Source organism: Salvelinus sp. IW2-2015, linkage group LG11, assembly GCF_002910315.2.
Source record: "Salvelinus sp. IW2-2015 linkage group LG11, ASM291031v2, whole genome shotgun sequence".
Taxonomy (NCBI): Eukaryota; Metazoa; Chordata; class Actinopteri; order Salmoniformes; family Salmonidae; genus Salvelinus; species Salvelinus sp. IW2-2015.
Genome location: NC_036851.1, coordinates 34383123 through 34401765, shown reverse-complemented (window position 1 = coordinate 34401765; position 18643 = coordinate 34383123). Strand labels below are relative to the sequence as shown.

At 43.3% G+C, this 18643-nt stretch overlaps 2 protein-coding genes across 2 annotated transcripts in view; one reads left to right on the top strand and one right to left on the bottom strand.

Annotated features, from left to right (window-relative positions):
• Positions 1-5663: 5663 nt before the first annotated feature.
• LOC111970276 (coiled-coil domain-containing protein 63) lies at positions 5664-11164 on the bottom strand. Its single transcript, XM_023996931.2, is given in 9 exon segments — positions 5664-6906; positions 7503-7694; positions 8053-8245; positions 8431-8505; positions 8647-8864; positions 9012-9196; positions 9648-9690; positions 9693-9826; positions 11136-11164. Coding segments are annotated over 9 exon segments (1215 nt in total). The 3' UTR covers positions 5664-6760.
• Positions 11165-13995: 2831 nt separating this feature from the next.
• The window catches only part of LOC111970275 (paxillin), a 59846-nt gene continuing 55198 nt past the window's right edge, over positions 13996-18643 (top strand). Inside the window, exon 1 of the mRNA XM_023996929.2 lies at positions 13996-14780. Within this exon, the coding sequence (XP_023852697.1) occupies positions 14768-14780 (13 nt within the window). The 5' untranslated portion in view covers positions 13996-14767. The remainder of the gene's footprint in view (positions 14781-18643) is intronic.

Here is an 18643-nt window from a genome sequence, read left to right as displayed (position 1 = left end):
GTGGATGTATTTAAAGGTCTACCTTCAAACTCAGTGCCTCTTTGCTTGACATCATGGGAAAATCAAAAGAAATCAGCCAAGACCTCAGAAAAAAATGTGTAGACCTCCACAGTCTGGTTAGTCCTTGGGAGCAGTTTCCAAATGCCTGAAGGTGTCATGTTCATCTGTACAAACAATAGTGTGCAAGTATAAAGACCATGGGACCACACAGCCGTCATATCGCTCAGGAAGGAGACGCGTTCTGTCTCCTAGAGATGAAGGTACTTTGGTGCGAAAAGTGCAAATCAATCCCAGAACAACAGCAAAGGACCTTGTGAAGATGCTGGAGGAAACGGGTACAAAGTATCTATATCCACAGTAAAAATGAGTCCTATATCGACATAACCTGAAAGGCCACTCAGCAAGGAAGAAGCCACTGCTCCAAAACCGCCATAAAAAAGCCAGACTACAGTTTGCAACTGCACATGGGGATAAAGATCGTACTTTTTGGAGAAATGTCCTCTGGTCTGATGAAACAAAAATAGAACTGTTTGGCCATAATGACCATCATTATGTTTGTAGGAAAAAGGGGGAGGCTTGCAAGCCAAAGAACACCATCCCAACCGTGAAGCACGGGGGTGGCAGCATCATAGATGGCATCATGAGGTAGGAAAATGATGTGGATATATTGAAGCAACATTTCAAGACATCAGTCAGGAAGTTAAAGCTTGGTCACAAATGGGTCTTCCAAATGGACAAAGACCCACAGCATACTTCCAAAGTTGTGGCAAAATGGCTTAAGGACAACAAAGTCAAGGTATTGGAGTGGCCATCACAAAGCCCTGACCTCAATCCCATAGAAAATTTGTGTGCAGAACTGAAAAAGTGTGTGCGAGCAAAGAGGCCTACAAACCTGACTCAGTTACACCAGCTCTGTCAGGAGGAATGGGCCAACATTCAGCCAACTTATTGTGGGAAGCTTGTGGAAGGCTACCCGAAACATTTGACCCAAGTTTGTAGCAATTGAAAGGCAATGCTACCAAATACTAATTGAGTGTATGTAAACTTCTGACCCACTGGGAATGTGATGAAAGAAATAAAAGCTGAAATAAATCATTCTCTACTATTATTCTGACAATTGACATTCTTAAAATAAAGTGATGATCCTAACTGACCTAAGACAGGGAATTTTTACTAGGATTAAATGTCAAGAATTGTGAAAAACTGAGTTTAAATGTAGTTGGCTAAGGTGTATGTAAACTTCCGACTTCAACTGTATGTATTTTCTTGTTTTTGATGGGACAGATGTAAGTACCTGCAGATGGGGAGACAGATATATAGAGAGGGGTACAGAAAGAGGTTAAGGGCACAGACAGTCGGCTGAGCGAGGGCTCAAACCTCTGTCACCGAGGGGACATATGTGGTCGGGAGGTTAGACCGCTACACCAGACTGTGACACGTATCCTGTTTTGTGTGTGTCTGATGTAGAATCGGGTGTGAGAGACAGAGAGAGAGAGAGAAAGAAAGATTTTGTGTGTGTGTGATAACAATCCACATTGGGTATTTATAGTAGTCTGATGATCCCACTAGCCTACTAATTCACTAACAGCCCCAGCCCCACTGTGACAATGCCATCCCATTCTACAACCACTGGCATGCAGAGCAGCAGCAGCTATTTCTGTCATTAAATTGGGAAAAACTGTGAGGAGCAAGACAGCTGCCTGCCCAGGAACAATTGTTCTGGGTGAGTGAGTGGCAGACAAACTCTTCATACATATCTTTAACGTTTAGATGCAGACAGCTGTAATAAAGATGCGACTTTTCAACCTCAAAGAAGTTACTAGAGATTCCTTCCCATGCTGTGAAGAGACAGAGATGATGTGACATATGCCATTGAGGCACTGACTAGTTGTTAAACACCTGGCTGAACGTGAGAAGGATGGCAATGACGAGGTGAAGAAGGCTTTTAGCATGTCAGACTCAGGACCTTGATATAGATCTGCCCCTCGCCAGACACTGTTGGGAGTTCATCCCCCTGCCCGTACTATCCTATTCACTGATTGGCACTTTAGCAGTTTCCCTTGCCAGCATAACAGGACATGACAGGACTGGTATTGGGTAACTTGTGAACTCTTTAAATATAATTAGCACATTTTAAGGTGCTGTTCTCTGTGTCACCAGGGTCCTAGTTGAGTATGTGGAACCTAGCTAATGTTCTACTGCTGAGTTTGGAACGTGGAACTCTGGGTGCAAATTATTTTGAACAGCTTCCTTTCCTGGTCTCCTCTCAGTTAAAGGTGACAGCTTGAGTAAATGGAGTGCACTGTAAGTGGGTGATATGGAAGAGAAGTGACTGGGCTTGCTCCACCATTAACCCAGCCTGCCAGACAAACTCCCCTGACAGCAGCAGGGCAATAAATAATGGCTTAATAAGCTATCATAAGCCCACACTCCCTTTCATCTTTTAAATTATTGTTTTATTGGCCTTAGACAAACACAAATATCAATGGCAAGGCACACATCCAATACATCCAGGAGAATAGAGGTAGCGGTAGTACCCTACTAGAGGCAGATAGCATACTAGCTGCTAAAAACCTTTTTCACAGAGCTGAGCTGTACTGCGCTGGCCTGGTTACGCATCCACCATTGTTGCTGGAACTATACTGGAAAGGACATTGTGAAGAAGATCCAGTACGGTTCAGGTCTGCACGATAGTGTGAAAAGTGTGTAGCTGGCTGGGTAATTGGGGCTATGCCACTGTTAAAACCACGACGACTCAACAGCTGGTTTTTAGTTCCTCTAGTTTTGTCTACCCTCCCAATATGGGGATTGATGCATCATCACTCACACTTGGGCAGTCAGCAGCACTTTTAAAGTAAAGTAGGAGAGCTAGGGGGATAGGCCATGCTTTCTAGGGGTAGGAAAGGGAGATTAAGTATTGGCTTCCGTTAACCTTCAGCATGCAAGGGTCCTGCTATTCTAAACCACTGTTATTCCACTCTGAGAGTTGAGAATGAACCTTGGGGAAGGGGGCACAAGGGATTGTTCTCTGAGTGTGTGTGTTACCTGTCACTTCCTAAATAAGGCATGGTTTATTTATATCGGCCAGTAGAATGGAGTACATGTAGGCTACATAAGACAAGACAAATCCCTCTCCATTGTTCAGTGGCACTTTGGGAGTCCCATTGTTCTGCTCATCACACACCCATCTCCTCTCTCCTCCAGCTCCAGCCATGGTAAGTGCCTGCCCCGTGCTGTGCTGTTCCACTGTTTGATCTCTCACACTCAACTATGTCAAATAGGACAATCTATCGAGCTGTTCTTCAAGCTAACCATCAAACTAATGATATACTGTCTATCTCTCTACATTTGTCTACTCTAAGGATGCAGCAGAGTATCACATTCCCTTGCCTCTACCCCCACCCCTTTGACATAGTTGAGTGTGAGAGATCAAACAGACAAATGTTGGTAGATTGTTTGATTTGATAGAGATATTTGATGTCCGATGTCATGTTCTACTCAGGATGAATACTGAATATGAAACTGAAAGAAATGAACAAACTGCATTCCGAAGAACAACATTTGTCTGTCCATCTGGAGATTTCCATGAAGATATTTCAGTTTTGACATAGTTGATATACTGAAACATTTTCTTTAAAAGTATTCTCATCGTCTTTGTTTATAGTGTGTTAGATTCTAACAGTTGGAACATGATTAACACATACATAGTGTATGTTTAGTATTCCATCCTATATGTTTAAGTAATACAATGCTAAAGTGTTGTGTATTTTACGTTGGGCAGGATAACCCCTTAATTCATAGCATTTAGTTAGTTCAGGGGTGGTCCTGTCAAAAACTGTTATCTCAATAGTTGTATTGTGTCCTAAGTAACACTGGCGCCATAGCCATATATTTAGAGAGTTAGGCCAACTTTTGGAATATTGTTCTAATTCCAGACATTCAGTTACACAACATTGTTTAAATATTCCCCATTGTAATGTTAATGGAGAACTAACATGGCTGCCGTAGAATGTTGTAGTGTCAAAATGTAAATGCATCATGATGCAGAAACCACATTGGCCGAACTCTCTTAATATATGTCTCTAACTGGCCCTAGCATAAATCAACTCAGGGTAGATCAACCCACCAGGCTTCATGGATCTACTCCTTTTCCACCTCCCGCCGAAGGAACCCAAAAAGGCAAAGAAGAAGTCCGCAGAGGGAGCCAACTCTAATGTATTTTCTATCTTTGAGCAGTCTCAAATCCAGGAGTTCAAGGAGGTAAGGATCTGCCTCTCCCCTTATTACCATGACGACAGTCCCCCTGTACCCCTTTCTGTCTGGGTCCTAGTGCATAACCCATTCTGCAAACAAGGGATGTGTTCAGTTGTTTAAACGTCCTGCTACATTTTGCAACAGTACTGAATGTCACTTTCTCCCAAAAGTTTGCAAAATGAGTTGCCTGAATTGTAATTTGACATTGTCCTTCATTATTTCTGTATTGTAACTACTGTCTATGTTATCCAAATGTCTGCCTCCCATCGACTTCTTTCTAATTAGAGGTGATCTCTGTGTAGGCGCTGATCCAGAGGAAACTATCCTCAACACATTTAAAGTATTAGATCCTGAAGGAAAAGGGGTCCTGAGGAAGGACTCGTGAATACCCTGTGTGTGTGTGTAAACGGGTATAATAGATTATAGGTTAATGTAATCCTAAACACATTGTTCTTGCTCCTCTTCAGTGTGACCGAGATGCTGACGACACAGGCGGACAGATTTTCTCCTGAAGAGGTTAGAGTCCAACCAACATACCCTAAACACACTATAAGCTATATACTGTATATACACACACACAAGCCCTGGACCCCTTGTACATACGACTATCTATCAACAGCAGACAAACAATTTTCATTAAACTCATAATCGGTAACAACACAGTTCATATATGAATATGTTGTGTGTTTGCTTAGAATCTGTTGTGACGTGTATGATGTGTCAGTGTTTGAGTCACTAATTCATCTTGATGGTTTTCTTAGATGGAGCAAATGTTTGCAGCCTTCCCACCAGACGTGGCAGGAAATCTAGACTATAAAAACCTTGTCCACATCATCACACATGGAGAAGAGAAGGACCAGGAATAACTACCTGCTCCTTTAGCGTGTCTGTCAGTGACAGAAATAAAAGCTCTTGACTAGAGACTCTAGAGCTTCTATTTCTATCATCAAAACACCCGTCGGTTGTCATCTATCATCTCCAGGCTCCACCCACGGTCCTCCACCCACGGTCCTGCTTGCCCCGCCTACTTACATCCTCAGATCAGGTGATGTGGACCACCCCGGTATAATTCACTGGCTCCTTTGTCTGTCAGTCACACTTCCCCTCCCAGGTCACCTATACCAAGAGACCATAGCTAGAGCCCCCACCACCTGCAGGCCCACAGTGGAAGAGGAGGGAAAGAACCAGAGGGAAACTCACTGGCCTTTACCTTCTACACTTTTAAACTGGCCACCTGTGATGCATCTGCTTGTGTTTTCCCGTCATCGGCAGTGGTTAAGCAAACTACCAAGCCAGATATGTGTAAATGGTCTGTCAGACAAATGGTTGAATCCATATTCAATAGCTATTTTACAATCTGATCACCTTTCAATAAATAACTTTTGTCGAGAGATCCTCAGTTTGTTACTTCTTGCACCTCATGCCAATAAATGTTTATTTTGACGCATCTCCTTAGACAGCATAATATATATTCAATGTCCTTTGTTTACTTGAATGACTGATGACATATTGGAATGAATGTCATCTTAAGTGATATTCTGTATCAACTCAACAAATCAAGTCTATGTATCAATGGATGTGTGCTTCCCTCAATTATTTTGCCCAAGTTGATCACATAACTGTTGCAGCCACACTGTGTTGTAAATAAGTCATACACAAAATCAATACCTTTTAATCTGTAAGGTTTCATCACTAGCAAGAGAGTTTACATCAGGGGTTAATGACATCAGTATGGGTTGAAAATAGTATTAGGAGAATGCTGCTTACGCACAAACAGCCCACGAGGAGAGTTTGTGAGGTTCAGTGAGGGAGAGCTTTTCTACTGGTTTATAAACTGATTCAAGGTTTTAGTTTGGTTTTGGTAGCAGTCCTGCCCAGCAGCTGAGAACATTATGGATCCCCTAAGACTAAGAGCATGTAGCCTTCTGTATTTAGAGAGGAGCAATGAGAGCCAGTGATGTAGCAGAGATGGCCGTCTTCTGGCATCACACTGGTCTTCAAGGTACAGAGGGGCCTAACACTCTCCATCAAAACATGGGGTTTGGTTTGGAAAGACAAAGCCCCAGTGTTTATTTTAGTGCATGTCATGAGGTTACGGGGTAACGTTACACCGCATGATGCATCCCAAAGGCAGGGCAGACACTAAGCTGTCAGCCAGTGATCCCCGTAAAGCCTGTTGTTACTCCACTGAGGTGGTGCCTGGCCATGCTGAGAGACCTTGACGCAGAGGTGCAAAGCCCTGAGCCACCCACCATTTGGTATTTCATTGCCCAAAATGAGGGCATCTTTTCTGTACCAGGATAAGGGTCTAGATGAGCTGTGTTATTTCCTCCAACAATTGGAACAAACCTGTTCAAAGCAGTGCTGGGGGTGGGGGGCAAAGGACACTGAACAATGAACAGATTACTGAGACCAAGGACTAAAGCTAAATGCTGTAATGGTTTCATTGACATTAAAACAATGCAGTATGTGAGCACCATGTCTTGTGAGCGTCAGAGGCTCCTGCTCAGGCAGACTTGGGGTTGAAGCCCACCTTCTTCTTTCCTCTTAGGGGGGCGGATGGGGCCTTGGGCACCTTACCCTGTTCAGTATGCATCACCCAGGGCAGCACCCGCTCACGCAGGGTCTGGAAGTCCAGAGGCTGCTCGCTGCCTGTAAGGCACACCACACACAAAGTTAATGGAGCACAACACCGACACACTCCACTTGAAGTATTAAAAGTCACTTGCGATTAGTGTTGACTTTAAGGAAAATGTTACGCGATATTACATATATACATAATATATTATTATTTACACTGTCAACAGGTTGTTATACTGCCTTTATAATGTCTTCAGTTTATTAAAAGCTGTTTCCCAAAGGGAAACCTATTCACTACATAGTGCATCGGCCCTGGTCAAAAGTAATGCACTATACTGTATTGTTTATTTATTTAACCTTTATTTATTTAACTAGGCAAGTCAATTAAGTACACATTCTTATTTACAATGACGGCCTAACAAGAGGTAAAAGGCCTCCTGGGGTACGAGGGCTGGGATAAAAAATAGAAATGTAGGAGAAAGCACAACACTACATAAAGAGAGACCTAAGACAACACAGAATGGCAGCAACACAACATGACAACAACACGGTAGCAACACAACATGGCAACAACACGGTAGCAACACAACATGGCAACAGCACAACATAGTACAATATATGGAATAGGATGCCATTTGGGGTGCAGGCTCTACTGTACCAGTACTGACCCAGGCCCAGTAGTGCTTCAGTGGTACTGTCGTCAAAGGAGGGTGCCTCTGTAGTAGAGGGGGTCACGGCGGGCAGCAGGCTGCAGCTGACCAGCAGGAGGTTCTGAGGGGGCAGCTCCATCTCCTCGGCCTCCTTGTAGCTGCACTGGGACAGGAACATCAACAGCTGGTGCATCTCCTCCTCCAGGATACCTGTGGTGATGCAGAGGACAGGACAGAATGAGACGGGATGAGTCAGTGTCTAATGGTGAGTATGTGTCGCTCATTCTAGAAGTCTGGTGAGTTCCACATGTTCCACTTTTGCTTTGCCTGTGTGAGATACTGTGTGAGTGTTACATACACTGACTGTACTGCCAATTTGGATACACTTTATTTGATGGTACAGAAATTACCAGGTATTTATTTAGAAATGGCATAGTAAAATGGTAATAACTTGAATATCTGTGTGTGAATTTTTCTTTGGAATCCATTAAAATCTTTGTTCTTTTGAGAGCTTTAGCATTGCCAATAGGCTGCGAGAGAGAGGGGTTGTCCAACAATGTCCACCTACCGATAAACTGGGTGACATTGTCATCAGTGACCTGAGCGCTGCAGCCCAGCTTGCCAATGATAGAAGCAGGGTTACAATTCATCTTGTTAAACAGGTGGGCGATGGCCGTCTTATGCTGATCCAAAAACTTCAGAACCACAGTGTACTGGCTCTCCAAATTATTGGCCAGGCCACGACGCTGCTCCAGCTCTCTCTGAGAGGGACCAGAGACAAAACGTCAAAGTCAAAAGATGAAGGGGAACACAGATTGATATAGGGGAGAGAAACTGATTGGCATGGTCAGACAGAGAAATGCACAAGGAAGCACCAGCAGACACATTAGAGCAGTGAAAAGTTGTGCAAAGTCAAACTAAAACTTCCTAAAAACGAAAACCTTACCTCCAGTTCCTTGAGCTGGCCCTGCCACTGTTGATCATACTGCTTGTTCTCCAGCTCAAAGCGCAGGATCTCAGTCTGTGGGGGAGATAGCAGCAGAACACAGTCATATAACCTTGTCTAGGTTTATAAGTTGTCTAGTTTTCCAAGCTTACAGCACATGAACTCCCATCCTGTGTTTGTGTGTGTGCATGCATGCGTGTGTGTGTGGACCCTGACCCTGAGCTTGTTGATGCGGTCCTTCAGCATGGTGCTATTGTTGTTCAGCTCGTTGATGTAGTTGAAGTAAGCAAAGCTCTTCTCCTCGTTCTCCACAAATGTCCTGCCGAGCTGACGCAGGTCGCTGTCGCCGCTCACCTCCACGAGCAGCCGGTGCACCGCCTGGTAGGTCTCCAGACTCTCTCCTCCCATTCGCTCACGCTGAGCCTGCTCGGCCCCTGCACCAATGACAAAACACTGCCATGAAGCATCGATCAAGAAGGTTGATGAAGCTCGAGAAAGGCATCTAGCCTCTAGGCTAAACAAGAAACCATTCAATGAACAACTGTAGGATGTATAATGTTAAGCGTGATTCTAAAACGTACTTCTCTTTTTGGCCTCTTCGTCCTCGCCTATGGGGACGCTCTCCTTGGACTTTTGGACCATGAAGCTGCGGAGTTTGATCTCGTGGTCGATGACCCTCTTCAGCTCAGTCATCTCAGTGTGGCAGAGAGACGTGTCCTTCTTGCTACGCTCCCTCACAGCTAGCATGCGGGCCAGGGCCTCGGACCTAGAAAACAAACCCAGCCCACATTTTTAAGCTGGGCAAGCGCAAGAAGAACAGACTTCTCCACACCACATAGCTAAGACAGGGCACACTGCTAGGCGTACATAGTGGTATGTGAGCTACAAGGTACCTACGCTTGGTCGTAGGACAATGGACAGGACTGTAGCTCCACACCACATACAAACACACACACGACATAGTGTTTGTGGCTCTGCCGCTGTCGCGTTAGCAAGGACAGACTTCTCCCACACCACATACAAACCACACAGCACAGACATAGTTGTTTTGGCGTCTGGACCGCGGGTCGTAGGCAAGGACAGACTTCTCTCACACCCCATACAAACACACACACAGACATAGTGTTTTGTGGCTCTGACCGCGCTGGTCGTGGAGGCAAGGACAGACTTCTCCACACCACATACAAACACAGACATAGTGTTTTGTGTGCTCTGACCGCTGGTCGTAGGCAAGGACAGACTTCTCCACGGAGTCTTCCTGACATTGTGGGACAGTAGCTCTCTGCCAGACGCCTGGTACATAAGGGCGAAGAGCACCTCTGGTGGCCGCAGGTGGTCAATCTCATCACGCAATGCGCTGGTTGCTGCATAGCAACTTGTCAAAGCTTTTAGTGGCCTGCAAGACACAGGATAAGAAACACTATGAGATGATGCTCAAATCAAAAACACATTGCAAACCAGTTTGAACCAAATCAATGAGGAATTTAATATATTACACTGAACATCGTCTTAGCATGGCTATGTAGCCGCTCTCGCCAATCAGATTGCGTGGCCATACATGTCATCTTACATACACTGCTCAAAAATAAAGGGAACACTTAAACAACACAATGTAACTCCAAGTCAATCACACTTCTGTGAAACAAACTGTCCACTTAGGAGCAACACTGATGACAATAAATTTCACATGCTGTTGTGCAAATGGAATAGACAAAAGGTGAAATATATAGGCAATATGCAAGAACACCCCAATAAAGGAGTGGTCTCGGCGGTTGACCACAGACACTACTTCTCAGTTCCTATGCTTCCTGGCTGATGTTTTGGTCACTTTTGAATGCTGGCGTGCTATCACTCTAGTGGTAGCATGAGACGAAGTCTACAACCCCACAAGTGGCTCAGGTAGTGCTATTCTCAGCATGGCACATCAATGCGAGCTGTGGCAGAGGGGTTGCTGTGTCTGTCAGCGAGAGCGTGGTCAGAGATGGAGGCGCTACGCGAGGGAGAACAGCCCAGTACATCAGGAGACGTGGAGGAGGCCGGGAGGCCAACCAACCAGCAGTCAGACCGCTACCTCTGCGCTTGCAAGGAGGAGCACTGCCAGAGCCTGCAAAATGACACTCCCCAGCAGGCCACAAAGTGGCATGGTGAGACCATAATGCGGACACATGCTACACTTGGTGCCTGCTGAGAGTCATTTTCGCAGAGCTCTGGCAGTGCCTCCTCCTTGCACAAAAGGCGGAGTTAGCGGTCCTGCTGCTTGCAATCAGTTGTTGCTTCTAGTGGAACAGGTTGTTTACAGGAAGTGTGATTGAATGGAAGTATCCATTGTGTTGTAAGGTGTCCTCTTTATTTTTTTGAGCAGTGTAATAGAACTCAGGTCAACTACTCACAGCACACACTAACAAGATGTTGGAATGGATGGTAGGTTCGTGCATATTTGTGTGAGGTGTTGATGTATACCGCCACGGTTTTGTGAGTGTGTGATTGATGTGTGGTGTGACGTGAATTAATGTAAGATTGTTGAATAGATGTTGGATCTGTAGTGATGACTGCCAAACCAAATCAAACAGTCAACAGTGACTGTAAATGAGGTGTGTGGTGATGACTGCAGTACCGTGGTTTACAGCGACCCCATGATGGCGGATGTGCTTCTTCCGTGAGAGAGGAGGTCCTTCAGGCGCGGATCCTACCCCATGCCTCCTTACCTTCCTGCTGTCATCAGCTTGGTCTGCATCTCACTTCATCTGCAGGAAGAGGGGATCAATAAAGTGAATTGAGGTTGAACTCTATTCATTCTATGCATTGTCCACCCAGAATTAGGCTACATTACTTATGTTAAACATCTTTGATTCTGTATTATGCAAAGCGCTATATAAGAATATATCAAATCAAATTTTTATTGTCACATGCGCGCGAATACAAGGTGTAGACCTACAGTGAAATGCTTACTCACAGCCCTAACCAACAATGCAGTTTTAAGAAAACCTAAAAAAAAAGTTTTATCAGCCATAAAAATAACAAAGGATTAAAGAGCAGCAGTAAATAACAATGGCGGGGCTATCGGTAGAGTCAATGTGCAGGGGCACCGGTGTGGGTATGAGGTAATATGTACAGTAGGTAGAGTTATTCAAGTGACTATGCATAGATGATGGGGGGAGGGGGGGGGGGGCAATGCAAATAGTCTGGTAAGCATGATAGCTGTTAAGGAGTCTGTATGCGCTTGGGGTAGAAGCTATTTAGGAGCCCTCTGGACCTAGACTTGGCGTTCCGGTACCGCTTGCCGTGCAAGTGAGAAGAACAGTCTATGATTTGGGTGGCTGGAGTCTGACAATGTGCAGAGGCTGTGTTCCCGCGGACAACGGGGCTGATGAGGTGCGGCCTCTCCGGGATGGCAAGGAAGGCTGGCCGCGGTGATTGGTGACTGGGCCGTACGCACTACCCTCTGTAGTGCCTTGCGGTCGGAGGCAGAGCAGATGCCATACCAGGTGTGAAAGGGCAGTGTGGAGTGCAATAGAGATTGCATTATCTGTGGATCTGTTGGTGCGTTATGCAAGTTAGAGTGGGTCTATGGTTTCTGGGATAATGGTGTTGATGTGAGCCATGACCAGCCTTTCAAAGCATTTCAAGGCTACAGACGTGAGTGCCATGAGGTGGTAGTCATTTAGGCAGGTTACCTTAGTGTTCTTGGGCACAGGGACTACGGTGGTCTGCTTGAAACATGTTGGTATTACAGACTCAGACAGAGAGAGGTTGAAAATGTCACTGAAGACACTTGCCAGTTGGTCAGCGCATGCTCGGAGCACACGTCCTGGTAATCCGTCTGGTCCTGCGGCCTTGTGAATGTTGACCTGTTTAAAGGTCTTACTCACATCGGCTGCGGAGAGCGTGATCACACAGTCGTCCGCAACAGCTGATGCTCTCATGCATGTTTCAGTGTTACTTGCCTCGAAGCGAGCATAGAAAATATTTAGCTTGTCTGGTAGGCTTGTGTTACTAGGCAGCTCTTGGCTGTGCTTCCCTTGGTAGTCTGTAATAGTTTCTAGGCCCTGCCACATCCGACGTGCGTCGGAGCCGGTGTAGTATGATTCGATCTTAGTCTTGTATTGAAGTGTTGCCTGTTTGATGGTTCATCGGAGGGCGTAGCAGGATTTCTTATAAGCTTCCGGGTTAAAGTCCAGCTCCTTGAAAACGGCGGCTCTACCCTTTAGCTCAGTGCGAATTTTGCCTGTAATCCATGGCTTCTGGTTGGGGTATGTACGTATAGTCACTATGGGGACTACGTCCTCAATGCACTTATTGATAAAGCCAGTGACTGATGTGGTGTACTCCTCAATGCCATCGGAAGAATCCCGGATCATATTCCAGTCTGTGCTAGCTAAACAGTCCTGTAGCTTAGCATCTGCTTCATCTGACCACTTTTTTATAGACCAAGTCACTGGTGCTTGAGTGTATAACCCGCCAGCTCTATGTTCTTAATGTCGTCGTTCAGCCACGACGAGGTGAAACACAAGATATTACAGTTTTTAATGTCCCGTTGGTAGGATAAACGTGCTTTCTGTTCATCCCATTTATTTTCCAGAGATTGAACGTTAGCTAGCAGGACGGAAGGCATGGGCAGATTAGCCACTCGTCGCATGATCCTCACAAGGCACCCTGATCTCTTTCCGCGAAATCTGTGTTACCTTCTCCAGCGAATAACGGGGATATGGGCCTGGTTGGGTGTCTGCATTATATCCCTCCCGTCCGACTCATTGAAGAAGAACTCTTTGTCCAGTTTGAGGTGAGCAATCGCAGTTCTGATGTCCAGAAGCTATTTTCGGTCATAAGACACTGTAGCAGCAACATTATGTACAAAACAAGTTACGAACAACGCGAACAAACAAACAAAATAGCATGGTTGGTTAAGAGCCGATAAGATGGCAGCCTTCCCATCCGGCGCCATTTTACTATTATTATTATTATTCACAAGTCAATACTTTGCCATTTTAGCAACAGTCAGTTAGCCAGTCATTTAGCAACAGTCGTTCTAATTGGCCATACTGTACCTTGGTGTCCAGACTGGCAAGGTGTTCCTTCTGTTTTCGGATGGCAACCAGGTAACTATCATTATCCACAAGGAGTCGCTGGTGTTGCTCATGAAGGTTGTCAGTCTTTTTTGGGGGCATTATTTTGGCCTGTGTGACATTATTGGAAAATGCTTCAAATGGTTATACCTCGTTCTTGATTTTACTTGGGCAAGAATTACCCTTACAAAAAAAGATTGCAATCAGAGTGCAGTATAACTACAGCATGCTGTAAATACTGCATCCAAAATAATACGTTTTTTACTGCAGTAGATTTGCGTTGTAACTGCAGTTAAGAGTGCAGTATAACTGCAGTTATTCTGCAATTACTGCGTCCAAAATACCACAGTGGTCTGCAGTTACTAGTTTCAAAACGGCAATATTTTTTTGTAAGGGTACTATTACACACATGCGCAAATCAATTATTCGTTTCCGATAGGCCTACCAGGCTACAACAAATAATTTTCCAGATAGCACTACTTACCAGTTTCGGCCTAGGCCGTGTAGTTTTCGATATCTTAGTTGGTGAATTATTATTTTTAAACTTATCTCGCTGATGATTGGTATTTCACCAATGTCTCCACTGTTTTTTAAATTATATTGACAACGCTAATGATACGTTGACTTTATAAAATATAAAGAAATACAAATAAATTATGTTGATCTCACTTGCTATTGTGGATATATGGAGTAACGTGATTTTTAGAACGCATTTTCGAATTTTTAAATCGTTCCATGATGATCACCTCCGACGCAATGCCAATTGTTCAATCATATGTTGGAGGGAATGGTGAAACAAGATCGGGTACCTGTACATGGACTAGATGCAACTACAATTGATTTCAGTTTATACATATCCAATTAAAATACATTGGTTGTGTAAATTGGAATTGTGTGCGTGCCATTTAGCTTGCCAAATAAAGACCTCAAAACAAGTGGTGGGTCTTCCATTTCACTGAAAAACAAATCCCACATTGTTGATTTAATCTAAACATACCTAGTTGGTCCACTGCCGCTAGATGGCAGCCTATAGCTAAAAGTTTAAGTACAGCAGCCAGACTTTTCTTACTGGTAAATTTGGAGGCGAGCTGCTTGTCCCCATGACTGCATTTTATTGTTGAGTGTAGCAGCTAACTGAAAACTTCTGTACTGCATTCAGATTACTGGAATTTCTATATAGAAGCTACGGTGTAGGTAGAGCTACCAACAATCGAATCAAAGGACAACCGGCCCGGTTCGTTCATAGTGTAGAGCCGACTCCTTCTGCTACCACCATGGATGATTTAGGTAAGTTCCCGTGGTGTTATTTCCTAGCTAACAGTAGAGCGTTCGATTTGTTCCCACTCTTTTGGTACTACCAAATTACCTGCATAGCACATGTTCATCAGGTATGCTAACTATAGTACATGACCACAAATGTCGCTAACGTTATAGAGCCAGTTATTACCCAGCTAGCCTCATACACAGCGTGGAAATCGGCAGGTTGGAGGCCGCGCGCTGTGGTTCTGAAAACGGGATCTTGGCGTCAGGAAGGAGCTAATTCGTGATTATTGTTGAATCAGTTGCTAGCCAATACGCATGGATACTTTGCAATCCTCCCACATTTGTTTTCAATAACACATGTGTTCTGTGTTAGCAATGTATACACAGCCAGCTAAATACAGGCAGGGATTCAATCGATGCCGCCTCTCCCAGATCTGTTGACTTGAACTTTTTAATTAGCTGATTCATGACATTGACAATTTGTTTCGAGCCTCTATGCCTTTTTGCCTCGTACATTGCTGATGGAAAATGCTGCTAAATTGATGACCGCAACCATGCATACACACTTATGGAGCGATTTCACTGCCAACAAACTATTTGAATTCAATGTTTTTGAATTTGTATTTAGATATTGCATTTAAATGTACTGTAATATTTTAAAATGTGTAATGCACAAATTTAATAATTTATTTAATACATTGAACTTGTATTTCATGATTTGAAACTGAATTGAATTAATATTTAATTCAGCTTTAAAATTTAATTAAATACTGATATTCAATATTTGTCTATTCATTTTCAATATGGTAAATATTGCATTCATTGTCTCTATCAAGTTCACAAACTATAATTTCAAGTTGACCAAAGTTTCATATATTAAACTTCTCAGATTGTTTTCAAATGCAGTTCTCTAAATTCTGATTCAAAACCAGAGACAACATCCTGGTACTTTGCCAGCCAGGAGAGGTAAAGGAAAACAAAGAATGAAACCATCTGTGTTAAACAGGTTTCTGAAGCCAATGTGGCATGTTTAATTTATTTTCTTCCTATACATTTGGCTACAAGCGAATATGACCCCATTACTGAAAGCTTCAGTTCCCCTCTATGGACACAATAGAAAGTAGGAAGTTGGGTGCTTATCATAGCTTATAGCCCAAATGCTACAATTCCTTGCAAAGAACCAGGATGTGGTCTCTAATTTTGAATCTGAATTTAGAGAATTCAATTTGATATCTGAGTACATCTGAGAAGTTGAATATATAAAACTTTGGTGAACTTGAAATTAGTTTGGAAGCTTGATACACAGACAATTAATGCAGTATTTACCATATTGAATTTAAACATAAATTGCATTTTTAAAACTGAATGCAATATTCATTCAATTCCGTTTCAAATCATAAATATTGAATTCAAATACAGTATCTGTTGGCACTAAAATCGCTCCATACACACATCTTGCAACACTGTTGCAGTGTTGAAGAATCTGTAGCCCCAGGCACCTCTCTGCTGCTTCATAAGTTAGGGCGTTGGTAAATAGTCTTTGGTTTGAACCATACACTATAGCCTGAGGTTTGAACACATCTGTTCCTTCCCCTGCTCTTTTTTCTGCCATTTGTTCTTTTTCTCATGATAGTCTCTAAACGTTGACTTTCTTTTTTTATTCTCGGATATATATGTAACTTCGTTTTACCAGGTAAGTTGAGTGAGGACAGCAGCAAGCTGGGGAGTTGTTGCCAAGTGCACCTGTTACTGTGTGTGCGTCTGGGTTTCCCTCGTCTGTCCTGTCATATTTGATCTAAGCCAATTATGTTGTCCATGTACAGCGGATGAGTAGAGAGTTCATTCATTCTGCTAACTGGTCAGTCACATCCATTCCAGCCACAGTTGGACTGCTGGGGTTAATTATGCGTGCTGTCCACAATGTGACACCATCTGTTGTCTTAAAAAATTAATGAATCTGCTTTTACACTGAATGTCCTTGCTCCACACGAACAGACCTATGTTTATGTGAGCAGATCTGTGTCAGCTAGAAACCTTATGGGCTTAGTAATGAATAGTGGTATAAACATGCTTCCCAAAATAGCTAGCCTACATGCTATGGTTTGCTGCAAACATGCAATGGCTGTAGTACTGTAGGTGTAGAACATGTAGCTTCTATCATCATTAGGTACCCACAACAAGTCATTAGAGAAAGCACTCCCAGTTCATTGTATCGCAGCCTCAAAACTGACTAGGTTATACAAGTTAAGGTATTTGACAGTCTGAGGCACCGATCTACAGTATTGTCTTTACAGGTTTTGCACACCCAACTCACACTCACTCAACAACGCAATATTGTAGTGGGCAAATTGTATTTGTGGGTGGGTGGGATTGTGTGTGGTCGGTCTGTTAAACATGGCAACCATGAGGTAAAATTTAGTCAGTCATCTGGAGAAAAAAAAACTATTTGGATGCAAAAAATGCATCAGAATAACATCTTAACTTAACTGTATTAGTATGCCTCATGATATTGATATAAGATGCCATGTGATGTGTGAGATCCCTTCCTTAAATGTGTAATCTGATTTTGGATGTTAAAAAAAGTGACACTTGGAGGACTGAGCAAAACGGGGTCACATAACACACGCAAGAACAGCATGGTGCCTATTGACTCTTATGCCTGATTCACACTATAGGGGACAACCTGAACCGTACTGGCTCATGCTGTTCTTTTCACATTGTCCTTTCCAGAATGCTTCCAGCAACTATGTTTGATGCATAGCCAGACCTGCCCTGTATAGTGTGGCTTGGCTCTGTTTTACTTGGCTCAATAGTGTGAGAAGGGTAGTAGTTTGTTTTCCAATGGAGGAGAAAGTGTCTTACAACTTGCCTAAGCGACTGCGCCCACATAAGTGGTGTAGTTGCAATCATACAACCTTCTAAATGACCAAAGGGAAATCTCCCTTCCATCAAAATGTCCGTAGTGTCCAAAGAAAACCATGCCATGAATGTTTCACACTACACGCCATCAATATTAATGGCTACACCGGCTACGTCCCAAATGGCACCCTATTCCCTACATATAGCACTACTTTTGACCAGAGCTCTGTTGGCCTTGGTCAAAGGTAGTGCACTATATAAGGAATAGGATGCACATACCTTCTCCACTTACATAGTTAAAGGGCTTCCCCTTAAAGTCCTCCCTCAAAAAGGAGAGTTGCACAATCCATTGTGGCCTTATAACATGCGGTGAGGGGTTGTAAATGTTTTCATATAGATTCTTGGAGGGTGTAGGAGGTGAGACACAACAAATCTCAGAGAAAAGAAGTTAAACTACTTTGTACTGCACCTTTCATAAAATAACTATTTCATTCAAAAAAATTTACTCTTGCTTTTTTACTGAGTCCTAGTTCATCTCATGATCGAATTATTTAGTAATTACTCAGTTATTTAATTGAAAAAGGTCTGGTAAAGTGTTTACTGGGAAGATTTAGCTTAGGTAGGTAGAGGTATTTGATAGACAGAGGGTAGCTCCGTCAGTGTCTCCTATAGGAGAAACGTATTTTTATTTGTATTCAGCAAGTTCATTCTCTGTGCTGAGGTAGTGCTCAGATAGCCTCTCTCTCAAATGCTTTATGGACTCTGTCTCTTTCGGGCACTCACCCCACACAGCCCTGACTCAGGCTCCTACGCATAAACACACACACAGGAGGATGAGTGTGCACTAACTAGAGGTTAACCTATTTATTTATTTATTTATTTTTTCCAAAGCTGATACCGATTATTAGAGGACCAAAAAAAGCAGATGCCGATTTTATATATATATATATATATATTTGCTATAATGACAATTGCAACAATACTGAATGAACACTTTTATTTTAACTTAATATAATACATAAATAGCA